General features: G+C 36.0%; 1 protein-coding gene across 1 annotated transcript in view; it reads right to left on the bottom strand.

The window, feature by feature from the left end:
- Positions 1-1,587: 1,587 nt before the first annotated feature.
- Positions 1,588-21,649, bottom strand: part of DNA2 (DNA replication helicase/nuclease 2) — a gene marked incomplete at its 5' end in the record, with an annotated part of 20,951 nt that continues 889 nt past the window's right edge. Inside the window, 19 exons of the mRNA XM_009576517.1 lie at positions 1,588-1,792; positions 2,451-2,597; positions 2,730-2,891; positions 2,945-2,965; positions 7,586-7,778; positions 7,871-7,960; positions 8,152-8,345; positions 9,543-9,767; positions 10,761-10,870; positions 12,198-12,307; positions 12,402-12,518; positions 13,006-13,236; positions 14,353-14,547; positions 15,827-15,992; positions 16,295-16,412; positions 16,924-17,143; positions 18,033-18,158; positions 19,714-19,859; positions 21,269-21,452. Of these exons, the coding sequence (XP_009574812.1) occupies positions 1,736-1,792; positions 2,451-2,597; positions 2,730-2,891; positions 2,945-2,965; positions 7,586-7,778; positions 7,871-7,960; positions 8,152-8,345; positions 9,543-9,767; positions 10,761-10,870; positions 12,198-12,307; positions 12,402-12,518; positions 13,006-13,236; positions 14,353-14,547; positions 15,827-15,992; positions 16,295-16,412; positions 16,924-17,143; positions 18,033-18,158; positions 19,714-19,859; positions 21,269-21,452 (2,812 nt within the window). The remainder of the gene's footprint in view (positions 1,793-2,450; positions 2,598-2,729; positions 2,892-2,944; positions 2,966-7,585; positions 7,779-7,870; positions 7,961-8,151; positions 8,346-9,542; positions 9,768-10,760; positions 10,871-12,197; positions 12,308-12,401; positions 12,519-13,005; positions 13,237-14,352; positions 14,548-15,826; positions 15,993-16,294; positions 16,413-16,923; positions 17,144-18,032; positions 18,159-19,713; positions 19,860-21,268; positions 21,453-21,649) is intronic.

Below are 21,649 nucleotides of genomic sequence, written 5' to 3'. Positions count from 1 at the left end.
TATATTCATTAGAGTGCAAGAGTGTTTCAGAGAATCACATCTGGTTTTTTTGAGACTACCAGATCAAAACATTGTTTATTCTGTGGATCTCTGCTCAATCCGATTTTTACCATGCAACAAGAAGAAAGGGCACATTTTAGAAATAGATAAGGAAATATGGGATCTGTTTCTCACACAACTTTGTGGAGGGATGGCAATACCTCCAATTCATATATTTATTACCTTTTTAATAGCATGCAGATCATTTCCTGGATAAGCATAATTTGGTGTAAGAAAATAGATAAAGCTAAATCTTAAGACTTTTGTACACATAGATCCTAAGCATAAAGAAAAACTTTTCTATACAAGGATATGTTATTATGAAATCATTACTGTAATAAGAGTATATTTTACCCTAACTTTTTATCTTTTGAAAGACTCAGAGCACATACACAGTTGATGAAGCAGCATGTATTTTCACCTGAAAAAGAGGATATCCTGTCAGCTATCCAAATTATTTTTGTACTGTTCAATATACTTGTATTATATAAAGCAAAGTATTACACAAAGCAAAGTGTAAACAACTATAACAAAACCAACATAAAATTTTTATTTCAAACATTACAAAAGTTAGGGAACAGTTTAAAAAAGAGTGAAAATGCCCACATTTTGCCTGCAACTATATGCACACAACTACTTGACATTGATCCAAGAGAAAACAATGACTTTGAGGAATCAAGAAAATTTATGTTTCCACAGCAATCTTGGAAAGAAACTTCTCAGTAATAGCCTAGAGTATGAGGTAGTATGAAGAAACTAAAACAGATCTGTCAAGTAAAGGATATTTTATATTGTACATATGCTATTATCTTTACAAAAAATAGAACCCGAGCATGTAAACTTCTTAGTCTGCATCTCTAGTTTTGTTTCTCCGGAATTTTTTTTTGAAGAAAAGCCTACAGATCAGATAAACTGAAACCAGAGTTTTACTATGATCTTCAACTGGGCAGCATTTCACTTTGGCAAATTTATCTGCTAAATATGTTAGTTCATAAAACAGAATGAAGTGAATCAACATCACATTTCTCCCAGAGGTATGCAAAACCAAGGGATTAGAAAAGTCATCAAGAGCTCTTCATATGAGAGATTAATTACATTATGTATATAAATATAAAAGGCTTCAGTATTTTAAAAAAAAGCAGAAGTACACTTTAAAGGAGAACATGAGGCTTTGAAGGAGAGAAAGAAGTTTTTCCTAATTTTTTCCCAAACAGCACAATACAGCATCTTAATTAGGAATTCTAATAAGTGGAATTACTGTATGTAAACTACATTTTAAAGTCTTTAAAATCAAACTGAGCTCAGAAAACTATGACTCAATGCGACATTCGTTTAGCGATCCCCCCCCGCCTCAAGTGTTTCCCCATTCACTTATGCAGATAACTGCTTATCAAGATAAAAGTGAATATTGAAGTAGCTATCCAGTATCTGAAGGAACATAACACTTTGTATTTCTGGTTTGTTACAAGTACACCGGTACTAAAACGACCAGCCTAACAATCAGCTTAAAGAAATAAATCTGTATTGTTATTTTACTGAAAGAAAACCTTTAAAATAATTGAATGTGATTTCTGTTTTTCGCTTCATTCAGATTAACCAGTGCACGTCAGGACTCGTACCACACTAACAAGTTATTTACATTGAGCAGCACCAGAAGAAAATGCACAAGTGCCTGTAAAACTCTCCATCTTCACAATCATAAAATGTTACACTTGTGGATACTTTCATGAGCCCCTGCTGGAAGATTGAAGATGTAGCAAGTTAAGGAAGTAGTTCTCAAGCACAACATACCGCTTTCACAAAAACACAAAACCTGTTTGAATATGTATTGGTGTTTGCAAAGAAAGCAGAAAACGAGGCCTTTCCTATTGAAATAGAAGATGGAAACAGCCATAAGTAGATCAAACTCTACACAATGCCAGAGAGAAAGAAAAAATTAACAAGTCATCTGAAAGTTACGACATTTTCTATTCTAGCAACATTATTCACGAACCATTCCCTCACCAGAGGGAATGCACGGTGTTTAAATGTGTTTAAATGCACGGTATTTCTGAGGAAAACAAATCACACTGACATCGAGATGCCAAGAAACTAGGATGATCACAGAAAAAAAAGCAAAAGCGTTAAGCATTAAAAATTCAGGCCTCAAAATTAAAAAAAATTGTCAAAGTTGACTTGCAAATCAGCATGGACTTTTTCTAGTTTTGAAGACAGTGAAGGTTCTAAATCCATCTATTAGCTTGGTCTCAAGTATATTTTGGCCTATTTAATTAGGACATTTTGCACTGTGTTGCCAATCAGTTTTAAAAGTATAACCTAAATAATTAAAGATCCTCCCATCCTTATCTCAAATCTCAGTAAGTCAATCTTACCTCTCCCCTTTCACAAAACAGGGTCGAGAAAAAGGATATCATTGCCTCAGACTGCAAATGGCAGAGCAGCTTCTCTAAAGGAGGGTAGCGGCACAGGGATGGAACACAGCCCACCATGATTAGTTTGTGCTTGGCTCTTGTGATAGCAACATTAAGGCGTCGCCAGTCCTTCAAGAGGGCGCCAAGCTGTTAAATAAACGTAACTTGCTTTTATTTTTCCTCCTTAAATTTCAGAATTTAATGTAGATAGATGCATTTTGAAAATGAGTGTTTTCACTACTAGAATTGACTGAAACAAAGTTAATATGATCAACTTACATTTTCATCATTACTGTTCCTGACAAAAGATACAATTATGATACTTTTGTCTCTTCCTTGGTATTTGTCTACTGTGTTGACTTCCACTCTGTTCTCCTTCAATTTTGCCATCAAATCAGTGATTGTTTTTAATTGATGTCTGTACGGTGATATAATACCAATGTCTGAAGGTTTACAATTTTTAATTGATGTCTGTACGGTGATATAACGCCAATGTCTGAAGGTTTACAGCCAGCCTGAATGAAGAAGAAACAGAAGAAAAAAAGAATTGTCACTGCAGTTAGCTTGCAATACTCATTTCTGTCAGAAGACACTCAAGGTGTTTGTTGTTTTTTTTTTTTTTTAAACAGTGCTGTAAGATATTTTATCTATCCTAAGTCGTCAACGGAACTCTAAGTATACTAGTATTAACTAAAGAAAATAGAAAATACTAGTTACTGCAGGCTCCCAAGCTTTGTCTTAACCCAGCACAAAGACAGCTATCCTTGAAATCCTCATTTTTCTTTCTTTCTCAAACTGCGAGGTGAACATTCAGAACTCCTAGTCTGTACTACTCCTGAAGGTGACTGGATGAAATAAGGAAGAAAGGAAAATCCTCTCCCCTCCCTCACAAGAAAGTCCTCACCTCTTGAAAGAATTTGGCATCCAGCTTTTTTTGCATCCCAAATCCAGTCAGGCAAAGGACAGGGAACTGAATGCAGACCTCAAGCTCCTCACTATACTGACATGTAGCCAACCTTCAGTTTATCCTTAAGGTTATCCCTCAAAGAATAACCGAATACATATAGTTGCCATTACTATAGCAATATAGAAGTGACTAATTATAAAGCTGTCCCTCCAAACAAAGTAATAGAGTAAAAGATACCTTAATAAATAAGGATGTGAGGAAGAGTACTAGTTTAGCTTCTGTCACATTACTTACACCACCTTTTTCTGCATGTTCTGGTGCTGGGACCTTTAAAAATATAAATGGAAAATAATTACTTTTGCTGTTTACAATGGCATAATATATTCTGATTCCTAACTCACCGTATCGTACATGTTTTTATAGTAACAGTTTTAATACAAAAAAAAAGGCTAAATGCTAAATTTTACAGAGTGTAAGAGCCTATACTGTAAAGAATATTCAGAATATTGCATTTGCAAAACAAGTTGAAACAATCTGCTGAAATGAGTTTCTAGTACTAGCAAGTCACCTTAAGAAACTGCCAGAGCTTGATCATCTGACTTCACAGTTCACACAATATACATCATATGAAAAAAATGGACATTTCCCAGCCTGACAAGGTAAAAGAGCAAACTATATTTTACATGGGACTTCTGTTTTAAGGCTTTCCTTACAACGATGTTTACAGTGAATTTTCCCTATTTCCATGGCAGAAAGGATTACTTTTTTTTTATGTTTGAAAGCCTACATTTAAAACTACAGGAGGAACTATCCAAAATGGTAGTACTATATTTAACTTCCAATTTTTTTTTTAAAAAGTATTCACTGAATTTACCATTTCTTAACTATTAACTCCCTTTCCCTGCATCATGTATGAATGAGATCAGAAAGCCAGGAACAAGCTTAGAATGTAAGCTCTTGTCATTTCAGTATCACAGTTTTATAATTTATTCTCTTTGCTTAGCTCTTGCCTTCTCTAAAGTTTAAGTAGTATCATTAGCAATGAACAAGTCCCTGATGTTATCCTCCTAGTAAACTGGCATGCAGCTAAACATCTGGGGTCAAGTAACAAACCTCTTTATTTAAGAACAGTCTAAAACTGAGCATACACTAACTGCTTTCCAGCTCTGAATTCCATGTACTACCTTACTCATTTACTGCCATTTACTACTTTATCTATTCCACTATTTGCCTCTAATACTAGTTACATACATCAACTTTGTTTTCTTAGATGCCACTTTGTTCAGTTTTCCTTCTAAATTTTTATGACAGTATTGACATTTAAAATGGGAGGTGGTATAGTCTGACTTAAAGCAATACCCTCAGAATCCTATTACAACCAGTTTTACTTCTCTGAACAACCACCCCAGTATCATCTGAATGGCTGAATCTGGAGATCACTATAATGTTTAATGTGTGGGTAAAGTAATACGTAGTTAATGTCTGTAAGAGTACTCCAGGTAAGTGGTATCTGCTTGCTAGAACAGTACCACTGCACATGTATAGAATCTGACAGCGTACAATATGCATCAAAAGCTTCACAAATCCAGGAATTCAACTGACTGGGTAGCTCATTAAGTGTAATCTATGTTCAATGCCTAGCACACTAATGCACTGCAAATGAAAAAAACAAATTTAATAGAGCTTGTCAAACCCATATGCGACCCCGCTGCAACTCTATACAGCAGTCTTCTCAAGGCAGCACATATATATTAATAGTAGGCTACTGCATTCACAAGTTTATTTTAGGATTCCAGCCACATGCAAAAAAAAGTAGTCTGTATTGTGCTGCTTAAGTAGGGTACTACATACTTCAGCAAGAATCATATTTTTCTGTAACATATCCTCCAAGCTTCTTTTGCATGACATAGTGTGTTTTCAGTATGTTCTGTAGATTACAGAAGCAGAAAATATCTTCCTTGGAAGATTCCATTGCCTTTTCCAAAAAAGCAGTTTGTCCATAGCTTGTGCCTTAACAGCTACACAGCTTAATCCTTACTGTAAGCTAACTTGTTTTTACACTGCCATCATACACTCAATCTAACTGTTGTTATGATCTGTCATACCACAACTGAACTAAGAGCTATACTGTTATAGCTGTGCTATTTGTTTTTTTGTTGTTGGATTTGGGGTTTTTGTTCTGGGGTTTTTTTTGGTGGCCTGTTTTCGGTTTTTTGTTTGTTTGTTTGTTTTGTTGTTTGTTTGGTTTTTTTTAAATTCACCATTCTGAAAACATCACACCTAAGAAGGCTCCAAACTTGCACGTGCTCAAGTTTTCTTCAAGCAGAAAAGCACTGTTTTAATGAACAGTTGGTTTCTATCCACACTAGCATTAATGTAGCCAAAAACTATACAAAAACTATTTTAGAGGAAAAAAGTTCCAAAAGCTAGGTCATGTTTATGATAACCCGTGCTTACATTTATATTTATTATGTTTGCATAGTATACCAAAAAAACCCAACAAAAATAACTTTAGCCTAGAATTACTCAGAAGACTGGCATTAAATTAAGGATATAGTTTTTCAACATTCAGACCCAAGCTGTCAAAGGAAGTGCAGACTGACACAGGGTTTGGCAGAAAAGGAACAAACAGATTTCCAATGACTGTCACAAACACGTCACATTATTAAACAGAAAACAATAGAGGCTTTTTTCTTTTTTCAAAAAGTAAGCATAATAAATGCAAGCTTCCTAGTGGTGTCACATGATATTTTTTCCTTTCCTTTCTCCTTTCTTGTATCCCCCCCAAGTATGTTTCTTCAGAAGCTTTTCTTGGTTACACTACGAACAACAGTATACAGGGAAAAGACACTATAAAGTCAAAGAAAATAAAATAAATGCTGGTTTTGTTTGATTGTGTTTGGTGGGGGGGGTTGGGTTGGGTTTCCCCCCCCCCCCCCCCCCCCCCCCCCCCCCGACTACCACAATACCTGGAGTTTTGACAGGAAATCCAAAAAGAGATATGACATCATTGCCTAATGTCTCAACAAAACCAAGAGTATTTTGGAAAGTGAAACTTTCCTGCTGGTTCTACAAACAGAACACCTGTCTTATACTCCAGATGGGCTTTCTAGGGAAGAAAAAAATTAAAATGGAACAAAAACTCTAGCTTTCACATTACCAATTTTGGTCTGATTAATAGCTGAACAGCGTATCAGCCAGTTTCCTGTTGGAACAAACATCTCCCCTGTTGTCTGACCACTTGTCTGCTTCTCTGTGAAAGGGACAGCAGCTATTGAGGTATGCCTGGAAAAGGTCCCCCTGTTTAATTTACGCATTTTTAGAAGCTTCTCTAAGTCACTAAAGTAAACACTGTGTTTTCTTTTTAGACCATTGAAGAGATTCTATCAGAATTGCTATAAAAAAAATTAATCCTGTAGAATGTCCTGGAGAGCACAGATTGGGGAGTTCTTTCCAGGGTCAGCATAACAGATCATCAGTTGATGGCAAAACACAGTATTAATAGGAATCAACATAAAACCTGTTAGAGAGGAAGATAAACTCAAATCTTCATAATCCAGTCACTAACTACAGTGACAGCAAGTTCTACAGACCACAAATATGTACTAATTTATTAATCTTTTTCCACGTGCATTTAAACTCCTCTTCATTTTAACCCAGAAGTCAGTTTCTTTGCATAATTTTTATCCATTCTAGAGGGTTTTTTCCCTGGTAAAAATTTGAGTCTCTATCTAAACCAACTTACTCCTTCTTCACACTGTAAAATTCAATTGAGAATTACAATTATTCCTGCCACTGGCACACAGCTTAGACACCACTGGCCCTCAGTCGCTGGAAATGAGGTCATTCTACAGTTGCAAGGGCATCCAATATGGCTACACACCTTGAGCTACATTCTGTACATGAGAACAAAGTTTATAGTACATTCAATATTTTCTGAAATATTATCTGAATTAAACTTTTCAGCTGCTCTTAGATGCAATGTTTCCAGCAGTAGTTGTACCCCCCCAATTGATCAGCTATACGCAATGTTTCCAGCAGTAGTTGTACCCCCCGAACTGATCAGCTATATTAACAACATTTTCGCACATTTTACATGTAACTACAAAACCATTTTTTAAAGTTACATATTTTACCCTACCTAAGATGTATGAAGTTTTACATGTTGACTGTATTGAGAACTTGCATCAAAAATACAATTTTGAAAGGAGAACTTAACAAACTTTACCTTCTCTGTGTTCAGAAAACACACAGGTGTGTCTGGATCAAGTACTTCTTTCAACCATGTTCTTGAAGCATCTGCAAGCTCCAGTTTCAATTTTTTTAGGTTGGGCAAGTTAACAGTAGCATTTGACACCTTCTCTGAGCCACATTCCAGTTTGCCTTCATACACTAACATGTTACTCAGTGACATAATTTTACTAAAGATTTAAAAAACAAGAAAAAGCATCAAATCTTGCTGTTTCAATCCCACATTAAAAATCTCAGTGTAATAAATAAAGGTTTAAAATACCTATTCATTCTGTATTGCACAGTTAATTGGACAACAGCATTTTGGTTTTGTTCCAGCCTTTTAAATAAGCTTTCACTCATGCCAAGATCTCTGTTACAAAACAAACGGGGGAAAAAAAAAAACAAAACAGTGTCAGGCATAAGCTTTCACTCATGCCAAGATCTCTGTTACAAAACAAATGGGGAAAAAAAAAACAAAACAAAAATGTGTCAGGCAAAATACTGCAAGAGGCTTGGCAGAATTCATGTTACTAATAATTGTCCAGCAGCATTTTATCTTACCTTGCTTCTGCGTTCAGTACAAGTGGAGGCAGCTGCTGATGATCCCCTACCAGCACGAACCTTTTGGAGCAGAATAGCGGGCCCAAACAGATGAGCTGGCTTATTTGGGAAGCTTCATCAACTATACAGAAATCAAATTGCTTCTGAACAAAGATGGGGTGATTCACTCCCATGCAAGACGTTGCTACCACTGGCTGAAAATTGAGACACACTTTAATGATAAGATACATCTTATATCCTTTAGCACTACATTTTCAAGGTTAAGAGAAAAAAATAATCTTTCCCATTAAACTGAACTAAAATGTAAGATAAAATAAATCAAATTATTAATCCTTGAAATCAGACCAGCACACCTTGCATACATACTGGCCTCACATATTCTTGCATCAATTGCAAATGACAAAGAAAAAACAGCTCTAGAACAGACTGTAGTAAATAACTCGCTCCTGCCATGTGTTCAGAGCGATATCAGGTTCTATGCATATACAATTCATGGAGTGTGCTGAAGTGACCACCTTAAAAAACTACGTGTTTTGGTTCGGTTTTTTTTTAATTCCAAAAAGATAAATCAACAGCAGCACAATTCTTCCCATCTTTGTGCTTCCACTACAATCTGAAATGATTAAAATATGAAACGTTAAGTCACTTCCCTTACGACTTCAATCATTTCCCTGCAACGTCCATCAACAAAAAAGTAAATGGTGGCTTTTGCAATGTTGGCATTTACTCCAACTACCATGAAGCTTCATTCTTTCAACAAATTTAATTTGAACCTGCTACTGACTCAGTTTACCCAGCTCCCATTACGGTCCTTTGCATTAACATTCACACAGGCAGCACTAACATTCACACAGGCATTCTTTCAATCAGAAATTAGTGTTTGACCGGACCAGCTCCACAGCACACACTCTTCCTCTTCCCCACCCTCCGATTGTACAAATGGCACAACTAGCACAAGTGGGAGGGGAAAAGGGACAAACAGGAACAATATGTGAATAAAGATAAAGGAGGTTGCAGCAGTTAATCACCACCCCCTTAATGGATAAATCTGTCAAGGAACCACACTTTAGGAGAGGATATATATGTAAACAATCCAACACAAGATGTCAGATAAAAGCACTGGAGTCTTTGGGAATAATTACTTACAATGATTAGTTATTTTATGTAGACATAAAAAATTATTTTTAACTTTCAGACTGTTAATATTGGTCATTATTGGCTATAAAGAAATTGAAGTGATGCAGAAATCGAGTATCTTTTTCAGCTCAGATTTCTCACACCAGTAACACATCCTCCTCTCTGAGTTCCTTCTCTGCAGCATCTGAACAACCAGAATACTAATTGTAATTATCCTTAATATTTTGCAGGGCTAGCAAAAACACTTTTCTTACCTGACTGCTATAGACCTCTTCCAAATCCGTTACAGATTTAATTGATTTGGACCTGCAAATTTCTTCTTCTGTAAATTTCTGTATGTCTGGATGAACTTTCTGAGCTCGTCCCAAGCGCAAGAAACCAACTTTGAATTTGGCTAGCTTTAGCAGGATATTGTCTACAGCAGTGTGTGTAAAACTAGTCAGAAGAACACTGAAGCCACAAGCAGAAAGAATTCTCACCTAACGAGTGGAAAAGGGAAAGAAAAGAGAAAGAAATATTAGTTTACATACAAGAATCAGCAATCCCTTGTTTGACTGAGTAAAAAAACCCAAGAAGTTTCAGAAGAAGCCAAGAACAAGTATGACTTCATTTATATCAGTCTTGCCAGCCAGATCTGCTAGTTAGCTATTGTCAAAGCAATTTGGGCAACAGATCTGATGGTTCTCAAACAGCAGGCTTACTATGCATGCTGCAAACAGCGAGAGCTAAGAACATCCATGCACACTCACAAACTGCACTGAAAAGAAGGAACTGTACTCTAAAGACCCCCACTGTAAGAAGAAGTCATGCAGCCCATTCCCACAAACTGTTCTCCATGACAATTTAGCCACAACAAATTCAGTGGAATGAATCTGATAATAGCAGCAGCTACTTGCTCTCCAGCCTCCTCTTTCCCCACGAGTTGACGACAACTGGAAGTTAGATGACATTGCTATTTCAAGAAAAACTCACTCAGCCCATCGCCTGAATCCAGTACGCTCCTGCAGTCCATTCCTGGGGAAGGAGAACCACCAACTAGAGGAGATGGCTACCAGGCTGCACATAGCTTTAGCACCGTGGGTTTATACAATTTACAATGGACAAGTTACTGACTTCCCCAAGGAGTCCCTATTTTTGAGCTATAACTCAGGATTTGAGGGCTTGCTGACACTTGGGGTCAAAGAATTTTCAAGTGTCACAGAAGTGATTAAATATCACACTTCAGTCTCCTCCCTCCCACATATATTCCTACACAAGCAAAAGAGAATCCTCCACAAACTCCACAAAATACATTTTTAGTTCTACCAAATATAAGTTCTTAAGTAAAAAGAAATGTTTTCTTCTTTGAAATTATGCAGACACCAGTAGACTAAGTCATGACAATTAATTTTGGACAGTATATACACAGTTTGTTTAATGCCCTCCTCCAAATCTCACCAAAGAAATTTAAACATCAAGGTACATGATCTTACTAGAGCACATATTGTAGTAGTTTTTCCTGTTCCAGGCATACCCACAATAAGTGTGTAGTCTTTTGAAAGTAGCACTTGTTTCATTGCCTGTTTCTGAGGCTTATTCAGACCTTTAAAGAAGAAAAATAAAAATTCATGTCTATACTTCATAATCATTATAATAATTGCTAAAGTTAATAAAACAAAACTATAGTTTCCTCCTCCACTAAAGCCCTTAAAGAAAAGAATTGAGCAGAGTAAGTCTGTAGGTTCTAATGAAGTAATGATATTAAACACAATACACAGACAAGTAGTACAAGGTCTGCACTACAGTCCTAGAAATAAATCACTGAAGACATCTTTATTCTTAGATCTTTTGTGACTTTTTTCTAATATCCTAAATTACCACCTCCATATGATATCTTGTACGCGCATTTCTATTTTACCATACCCACTTTCATGTTCAAACACATGGCTCACAGCAAAGGGAAATGTACTGCACATATAGCATCATCTTGATTAGAAGAAACATTATATCAGAGCTGTTCTTCCCTAGTCTGATGCAAATAGGCAGCACGTTCCAGCTATTTGGACTAGGCAAAGCTCAAGTAAAAAAGTTAGAGACGTCTAGGTTTATCGCTGCCTTTCTGTAAACAAAATATATGGCTTGCAAGTACGGGAAGACAGAGTTCTCCCTGTCTTCCAGTACTTCCTAATCAGTCGCTCTTGAGTTTCAGAGTAACTTCCTCATTTTCTATCCTTTCAGCAGTTTTCCAGGAAGCTGGGCAAAATTCATATTTGAAGTAGTCCTCAAAGCAACAAGACACATCTTTCAGTCTTTAGACTGAGTTTTTATAAAAAGTTCTATTTGCTCTAAGGGAATTCCATTAAGTTTGTGTTTTCACAGACAACTCTGTCAGAGAACTATGAAGTTTTTTCACCGAATGAGACACTGCCAAATACCTAAACAAATTTTGGTTTGATTTTTTTTTTTAAAGGAAAAAAAAAAAAAAAAGGAGTGCCACAAAGCATCCCACGCTACAGAGTAGCCAACAGTCAGCAAGAGTTATTATACAAGTGAACGCTCACACCAAAGCCCATCTCCTTCCACTCCCTCAAAGTCTGCTTCCTCTATGCCAAGAGCCTTCCCTGCTCCCTGTTCCTTCCTTTTGTAAAGGTTAGAGAGGTAGTCATATGGCACTTTATTTGAAACTGCAAGCTGCAGCAACTAATAAAAGTAAAATAAAGTTCTAATCAAATATCTGGTCATGTCTTCCAACTAGTTTATGACTAATTTAATCACAGGAAGACATGCAAGGTAAGAACTTGGTTTTAATTTTTAAGCCGAAAACTATCACTAGACTCCAAAGTAGGAAAATACCCTTATATTTACTGTCATAAATGCTTTGGCTATAGAGACATACTAAACAGACAATTGTGGGGAAAACCACTTTGTACCCTTTAAAATATTTGCAACAGTTTCCTTTGCTTCTGGAGGAAGGACAGAGCTCAAATGCTGAATAAAACGTGGTTTGTGGAAGTCAATTATCAAGTTGCGGAGCCTTTCACTATGGATAAAAAAAAATAAGAATCAAAAGTTACCAGTTGAGAAACTTTATCTGAAAATACTGAAAGTGTGAAATTAATTTGATTTTTTCATACCTGACTGGGGAATCTTTCATCAATTTAGAAAGGTTTTCAAAGGGAACTCCTATACCAAAATCTCCTTCTTCGTGATCCAACCTAAATACGGTGTTCTTGGGGAGGTTTGACAAATTCCTGAAGGATGACAGTAACATGGAAAAAATTCTGTTGACAAGCAGCATGTTGATGATTAAAGACTTAGTAATAAGTGTTAAGTGATACCCCCTAGAGGTCCCAGAATGAAGCAATAGCTAGAACACACACTACTAACTGATCTAAATAAAACATGATCAGAGCCCAATTTAAAGACAACATAGTCTGAATAATGAAAGTTACTATTAACATAGCAATCACAGTATCCATATAGTCTCATGCTGGAGACATAAGTAAATGGAGTTTGCAAGCATACTTTTACTCAAACAACGTAGTTAAATAGACAGGTATGTACACCGACCAAGTATTGACATTTTCAATCAAGATACAAGAATTTCCAAGGGGTACTTCCCCCAGCCCAGCAAGAAGAGTCAGACCATGTCAGAGCTTTTTGGACACCTAGAAGTGCCCTTCCTGAAGCCAGTATCATAGTGTCTTCAAACAGATATTTTTCCTTTTGTTCTATTACCTGCCCAACAAACAGGAGATTTTTGTCACACTGACTTCTCTAACATATCCAGTAGCCAAACCAAGTAAACCATTTTCCTCTCCACTCACAACCACTCTGTCACCAACCAAGAGGTTTGTTCCAGGTATGGCACCATTTTTACGTTGGAAAAGGTGTAGATACTGTCCCTCAGAAATTTCCTGCACTTGATCAATTCTGATCATGTTTCCAACACAATCTCCAGCCTTCTCTCTGTGAAGATATTAGAAAAAGAAATATATTTGAATATTAAGATCCTCTCAGTAAGAGCAATATTGAAAAAAAAAAACAAACAACAAATCACAAGTAAAAAAAACCACATCACCCACAACCAACCACCAAAACATATTAGAAAAAGAAATATATTTGAATATTAAGACCCTCTCAGAAAAAGCAATATTGAAAAAAAAAAAACACAACAAATCACAAGTAAAAAAACCACATCACCCACAACCAATCACCAAAACCAAAACACAAAAACAAAACCAAAAAAATCCCCAAACAAAAAATAACAACCCAAACACATACAACAAGAACCAGGAAGATTAAACAGTCACTTTACAACAGCCACTTTGACCAGAAAATAATTGTAAAAATATGTAGAACCCATGTACTTGTTCCAAGAACAGACTCTGATATTTAGGCTAAAGTTATCTATAATTTCCTGTTAAAAAACAAATACTGAAATGTATGGATCCACTTCACTAAGATGTTCCATATTTGCTTATGGAGTTGCTTGTTTTACTTAAAACAACTCAGCTACATTTCACTTCTACAGATGCCCTGAAATGGGCCTACAAACCACCAATTGTTTTTTCCACAGCTGCTGGACTAGGTGATGTATAATAACATGCTACTTCAGCCAAGAGCAGCCTTTAGTTTGCTTTTATCCACATTCATAGCCACAGCTAGAAGTACAGTCCAAAAATGCATCTTTCTTTGTCAAGTAAACCCTCAGGAAACCAGTGCAATGAGCTAGGCTCACAGTCAGCACCCAGCCTCAGCCCCCAGAGACACAAACGAAACAGAATTATATCACTTTTGCTTCTGAAGACTGAGGCTGCAGTTTGATACTTCCTATGTGAGTCTTCACAACAACAAAAACCAAATATCATATTGCAAATACAAAACCAATAAATCTAGTAGGCTGATGTCTCCATTAGGCCACATGTCACAAAAAACCTACCTAAGCAAGCAGCATATTTGACTACTTCTACAAGCACTAGAACACACCTAGTTTTCCTTGTATTGAAAACACAAGTTGACAATGCCTCGTTTCCAGTTACTGAAGGGAGCATAATTTGTACCAGGTTAGAAATTCCATCTTACCTTTCCAAAGAAGGTATCATCCATATATTTTTGTATCCCTTTTTACCTTCTCCATTTTGCAGCTCCAAGGTTAACATTAGATACCACAGGCTGAAATACTCTAAGTGGGAGGGTTTCAGGTGCTGGGTCTCTCTTTCAATAATGGGTACCATAGCAGGAGGAAAAGACACACTGGCCATCTTTTGTTCTACAGCTCTAGGAGTAGAACCAAACACAGTAAAGAGTCAACTTGTATCTTTTTCCTTACAAGTCTATATGTACATAATGCCAATTTAAATACATACTGTAACATAGCAGATAGATTAATCTATCATCACTGAAATAAAGTTAAATCTGTATCCTTTGTTCATATGAACAATCTCATATTAGTAACTTTACATCATCTCTATGATTTTGAATTAATAAGGACAGTAAGTTAGTCAAAGGCCAATTAAAGACATTTCAAGGATAGTACTGTATACATTTAGATAGTTGATTTTTTTATCCCTTTTTTGTAACATACGAATACTATATTGAGATTTAGCTAAGTGAAGGGGATTTAATAGTTAATACACAAGCAGACTTCAAGTCAATTTATCTCAAAACTAAGTATCAATAGATATTATACCTAATCACGTATACAAAATGCAACCAAAGAGAAAAGTTAGTTCAGAAGTGAATAGCTACCCAGTTAGTAATAATCCTGTTGCTGTAACAACTGAATATTAGAAGTAATATTTCACAAAAACTAGTTTACAAAAACATATCATGTATGCCCACAAAGCTAGCTCCCTCAACATACACTTTTACCCCTACAACTTTAAAAACAATCAAGCATTATATTTACACAAGATCACCCCAAAAGCTCTCCTGTTCTAACATATTTCATGTGATCTCTTCAGTATACAATTTTGGTTCTGTTTTTTGTGCAGCATAAAGACAAGACTAAAACTTATAACAGTTTTTAAAACAATTCAATAACTTTATGTGAAAATTTATCAAGTATTTGCTCATGACTTCTCTTTAACAGGAGATGCAATAACACTTCAGCAGAGTAATACCACTGTATCATTACTTGTGTGATACCCTACAGGGAAACAATCTTCTACAGAGTCAAAGTGAGAGAATTGTTATCCAGCCATAATTCAGCCTCAAAAGACCGCCCATTTCAAAGAGTTGCAAGAATATAGCTTTTTAAAATCATAATTATTATCAACTTAGATATAACAGAAATCTGTTATCATCATCAAGTACTTTGTTGAGACTTATCTCAGATTTTGTCTCGCAGAAAGTGTATCTGAGCAAACACATTAAGTCTCTGCGAGATCAGGGACTTGCACTATAAAAGTTGCAGTGGGGTCTACGGAACATTCTTTTGGGGTGCAAGAGTCCTCAATAAAGAAGTAAGAAACTGTCAACCACAAAAATGAAATCACAGTATCAAAAGCTACAGTTATTCAAGCTTATGTAAAAACAGGAGTCAAACTTTTTTTACCTGCCGTATAGAAAGCAATTGTGGTTTTGGGAGCAATATTTACAGGCTTGGCCATCATCAATTACAGGAGGCAAAGCAGCAAGCTGTGACTGCTGTCTTCCCACGGCAGATTTATACGTACTGTGCGTTAAGTAGAAGGCCACATGGTTTCTTAACTTCATTAATTCTGTCAAGAAAAGAACAAACTAAGCTGATGTTTTTGGCTTTGTTGGTAATAATTTCTAACTTAAAACTAGCCATCAACTTTTTAGTCAGCTAAGAAGTGAGTATTCATATAGCAAAGTCCTAGTGGAGTATTAATAAAACAATTAAGTTTTTAACATAAGCTTATTGGAATTAGTAACATTATAGCAAGTGATACATCTCCAAGTATAGATATGTTCCTGAGAGTAAACCTTATAACTATTACTAAAATGTTGCATTTTAATTAAAATAATTATGGTTTCTGGGGAAGGGGAACAACTTTACCTCTTCGGTCCATGCGAGCTCCAGAAACAGGGTACATAGTACCAGTTTTAAGATAAAGAAGAAATCCAGCTTCAGGATCTACTCTCCGTTCTAAATTCAACAGTGTATACAGAATAACCTGCAAACATTATATATAAACTTATTACAATGTATTAAAACCAAAATAGGTTATAAGCTGTATTTAGCTTTTCCATAGTTTATATGGTTAAGCAGCCATTACTACTACAAGTAACCTAGAAGCCATCAGTAGTAAGCACCTAACCAACAATTTCAATTAAAATGCATCTTCCTTAACAAAAGCTTATAACAAGGCTACTACCTCTAGATCAGGCCAGCTATCTGGAAAGATGTACGACACTAATTCCTGAAGCTGTTTGCCTCAACCTAATACTTGAATATAGTAAGAAGAGAACATAAATGTGTTTGAAAGTGGTAAGTGTACATACATCTCACTCCCCAGTTCACTTTCATTTTGTATCAGTAGCTTTGGACATGCCAGGATCTGCCATCCATAAATCTAGATTACACCACATAAAAACAAACTGTTTCACATTCATAAGACAAAATAGGTCGTCTAATAAAATAAAAAAGTATACATGATAGTGAAATTAGACATTTGGTTTTTGTACCTGACTTCTGTGCTCTATGGAGTTAGATTCCTTGCCAGACTTGAGCTCTAACGGCATTATCCTAGACTGTACTCCAGACTGGCGATGGATTTTCACCCTCGCTGTAACATCAATCTTTCCCTTCAACCCAAACCTGGGAGACCAGATATTCTCTTCAATGTCTAAGATATCTACAATCTCTACCTTAGAAGAGAAATCTTCTGGTTTTTCACCACTTGACCTAGGACAAAAATTAAACCAGAAGTTAACAATTTCCCTTAATTCTTAATATTTAAATATTAAAATGTGTTGCAATTAAATATTTACTATTTTTGCATTGTAAGTGCTCTTTAGGCACTAACTTTACAAATAAAGTGCATTGAGTCTCACTCAGACTATCCTCCCATTAACAGAGGAAGCATCATACCAGAAAGTTACCTTAAATTGCACATTGGCATGTGGTTTTGCTATTCACCTAAGTTTCAAAGTTAAAAAAGAATCTTAAACTGGTTTTAATAGTTTTTGGCTTTTTCTGAATAACCACACTCTAAAACACTTCGTTTCTTCAAAAAGTTTAATGATACACACTGGAAAGTAGCGTATAGATTTTACTCAGACCTGCCATTTCACTGAAACTTTAACACCCTATGGCTATTACCATTAACAGCAAGAAGCCATAGACAAGAAGAGCTCAGCAGCAGTTGAGTAAAACCACCATTTCACTGATAAACTGTTATCTTAGTGAAGAATCACATTTGATTAATAAGTAGTTTCACATTCTGATTTCTAGTCTTGCACATATTTACAATAACTTCTAGCTTAGTCAGTAGATCAAATATGCTTGCTTTTCTAATTACTAAAATTTCTACTTTGTACCACACTGTTTACAAGGATTTTAAAACAAATAAGATTTTTTTATGTCAGTTCACCCTCAGTCTTAATGTCTTCCCCACTACTCACAACGGCAGCTAAACATGCAGCTCAAGATCAGCTATTTTGGCAGCGAGGCCATGAATTAGCTCCATATCACTGAACACACTTGCATTCAAAGTGTTGTTCTAAAAATTAAAAGCGAACCAAACAAGATATACAACTTAGAAGAGTTTTAACTTTTAATTCTGGCTTCTTACAGTTTTAGTTGCATTTTATTTTGGTTAGCTGGATTGTGCATGAAGTCTTCCGCCCATTTAAAAAATGATGGCAAATATTCTTCCACTTCCTGCATTATTTCTGTTTGTTTCAGATTTAAGTGATACCTAAAAAATAAAGCCATGCACATTAAGGAGACTGAAGTATTAGATTTGCTGCTGGTATTAACAAGATTTTGTCTCAAGTAGCAACAAGATCAATGGAAATAACTGTCAAGTTTTAATAAACACCTATAAATTGTAGATAATGACAGATTTATTAAGGTTTAACTCAATTGATTAATTCATAAAACTGTAACTGAACATCCATTACAAGAGATGGAACACACTATGTTCGTTTCTGATGTAACTTTTGAAACGACAGGTGTAGCACAATGAAAGCATCAGCACAGTAGATGTGATGAAACAAAACTAATAGACTGCAAGAAAGGAATACCAGACTCACGCATTTTAAAATGGCTATTCCTATGCTTTATGCAAAATTGAAAACATTAAAAAAAATTTAAAAAGACCATTTGCTTTTTGTCTGAATACACTGATCTGCTACTTGGTATTCACATACATTTTGACAGGCTTCAGACCATTTTAATTGGAAAGGAATCATGATCCTCTGCAGTTGCTACAGTTACAAATACACAAGAAAGCAGAAGTCTTATTAAACAGAACCTAATCATGTGGCATTAGATAATTTAGTGCTGGCATTCACTGGAAATAATGTCATTATTCTACAGCAACAGAGAAATACAAGTGGGTTTTGCACAAAAAGGTTGATACAAGTGCAAAGCCAGACTTACGTAACTTACTTTTCAGTCCCAACAAATAGTAGCCTACATAGGCAAAGAGGAATTGCAAATCAACGGTTTCAAACAGAGAGGCCCCGAGTAACACAAAAGCCTTTAAGCAATCTTAGCAGTCACAATTCAAAATACCTACGTTCATAACAGAACTAGAATAATAAATCTTATTAGAATTTTATCTTCCAACTCGTCTGGGGCTAACAGATACTGACATTGCCCAACACATAATTTATAATATTCTAGATACAATTTTTTTACATGACTTGAATTAGATTTTCATCAAGTCTGCAGTATAATCTTAAAACCGACAGCCATTCATCTTGCCCTTTTATGATGGAAATATGAAGACTATTAATTTGGCTAGGATTTCTATCAGCTTTGCAGAGAAAATAAATTAAAGGCTCTCTAACAACTGAGCCATTAAGTAAGCTGATACAGAACATGAAAATATCAGACATCTCAATGCAATGCTTGGTCAGTCACAAGTTTCTAGTTTATCTCCTGAGATCAAAATTAATTATGCTCGTCACATTTAACTCAGCTTTGGGAGATGCCTGGAAATCTAAGGTTACAGGCACAAACACTCCAACCTGTTTGGCCTGAAAGAAAAGAAACCCATAAATATAGTTACTCCAGAAGCATAGTTCAGATCTATAGAAGCAGCTCAGCAGGGAAGGCAAATTAAATTACATTATGAAACAGGGAATTATCTTACTAAAAGATACCCAAGTTTCATTAAGCAAGGTCATTTGGCAGAATATTCTCCCAATACTAGTGCTACATTTTTAAAATTAGAACTTTATCTGCTAGTTCAAGTGTTCCTACCCTGCCTTCCAAACATAAAAGACACCTGCAATGCTACTTACATTTCTTTGAGATACTTTTGTCCATACACAATCTTATTTGCGAGTTCTTCTACTTTTTCTTGTGCCAAGTTATTTGTTACCGATTGCTGGAAAATTTCATGAAGAATTGTACCAATGAGTGTTTGGCGCGAACCAGACTCAGAGCCCTGCAACAGATGTTATAGAACACACATATATACATACATACACATGAAGATTTACGCCCACTTCATGCCAACTTTTCTACAAAATTTCTGGTCTTTATTTGCTGCACGTGATGGACTGCACTTCTTTAATTGCAAGATTGTAAGAGCTTTCACCTCACTAATTAGTATCTATTCAAACCTGACTGTGAAAACAGCCAAATTGAAATGGGTCTCTCCTATTGCTTTATCTTATTTTTATCCCAACCCTGATAATATTAGGATACAACCCTTTTGTGATTGACAGGTGAGAAACAAAGGCACAGATTAAAATGAATTTTGAGCAAGTTTTCCCTGTGGGCAGTATTAACAGCAGTATTTCCTAATGCAAATACTTACCTTTACTATCTTACAGATATTTTTTGCACATAGCAGTCTCCTGTGTGTTACCAACTCACACAAAATGATTCCAAGTATCACCAAAATGGCTCAGAAACCCATCTAACCATCACCAGGACTCTGCAGACTCGTAAGAATTGAAAGTGGTAGTAAGTTATGATCTCTGCATGAGCCACCACCAAACAACTGGAAATCTAATCACTGTGGTTTCAGTACTTACTGGTATCTTTTACAGACCTGGCACTTGTGGGTTGCACTCACAACTGGTGGATGGTGTTATCCCAGAGTCAGGACCCTCTGCATTGTCCCTTCCAAACGATTAGTTTATTCCCATTACTCCTCTAATGAAGGGCTGACACCATTTCAGAGTCTTAATCTCCAGTACTTAATTTTCTTGTTTCAGTCACAGGCTCCCAGCCAGCCTGTTTACCACTCCATCACAATTCCCTTGCCCATTTGGATTTATACTCCTACCACGTCTGGAAGTTTTCCTCAGCTGAAACTGGCAGCTGTTGCTTCTCTGCCTTTCACATATCAGCAAGGTCACTACAACAAGAAACTTTTCCTCTTTCCAAGTTCTAGCAGCTGGATTCAGATTCCAGAGTTTGCCCACACCAATTCTTAACTGAATTGGCTGGTTTTTGCAGAGGCTTTTAGCTTGGCCAAGTGTGGTTATGTTTTCATATGGTTGACAAGCGGCACATCTCTCACAAAGGATTCATATCCACGCAAAATGTGTCAAGAGATTATCAAAAAAGTTGCCAGAATTTTAAGTGGGAAGACCATTTTTTTGTCCCATTAGCTGTATTAAGAATACAGGATTATTTCAGCCGCAATTCTCAAAAAACACAGGAATTTCAACCAGAGACAGACAGTTTCCATTCTAAAGTATTCTATGTTGTAAACATTATGAATAGCTAATAACGACATTTTGCAATACAGCATCTCGGCCAGTTTTAGTATTGAGCTAAACCACCGGTCTCAATGGAACAGTAACCCATTAATAGGCTTGATGCTCTAGAATTAACACTTACCCTAAACCTTTCACTCAGCACTGCTCTTCTCATACATCGAATACTATTTGATATTGTAGTGCCAGAAAGCAGCAGATCTGGGTAAAGAACCAGGTATCCAGACTGATCATTTATGACCCAGGTACCGGAGCTACACTCCCCTTCTAAATGAATGATGTCTCCTGGGACAACCGGAACAGACTCCCTATAATGTAATACATTTGAACAACCATTTGCAAGCTACGGACACAACATATTAAAAATTATACATGAATATATCAGATTCAACATACTTTGAAACAGGAGGTTACTGTGATTCTTTTTTAAGAAGTTGACCTAAATAAGTTCTGAAAGTGAATAAAGGAATTTTTACTGACAAAACTTTGATAATTTTGAGTACTG

The sequence above is a fragment of the Fulmarus glacialis genome, unplaced genomic scaffold, assembly GCF_000690835.1.
Source record: "Fulmarus glacialis isolate BGI_N327 unplaced genomic scaffold, ASM69083v1 scaffold5544, whole genome shotgun sequence".
NCBI lineage: Eukaryota > Metazoa > Chordata > Aves > Procellariiformes > Procellariidae > Fulmarus > Fulmarus glacialis.
Note: the sequence above shows the minus strand (reverse complement) of the source record. Positions and strands in the feature narration are given on the sequence as shown.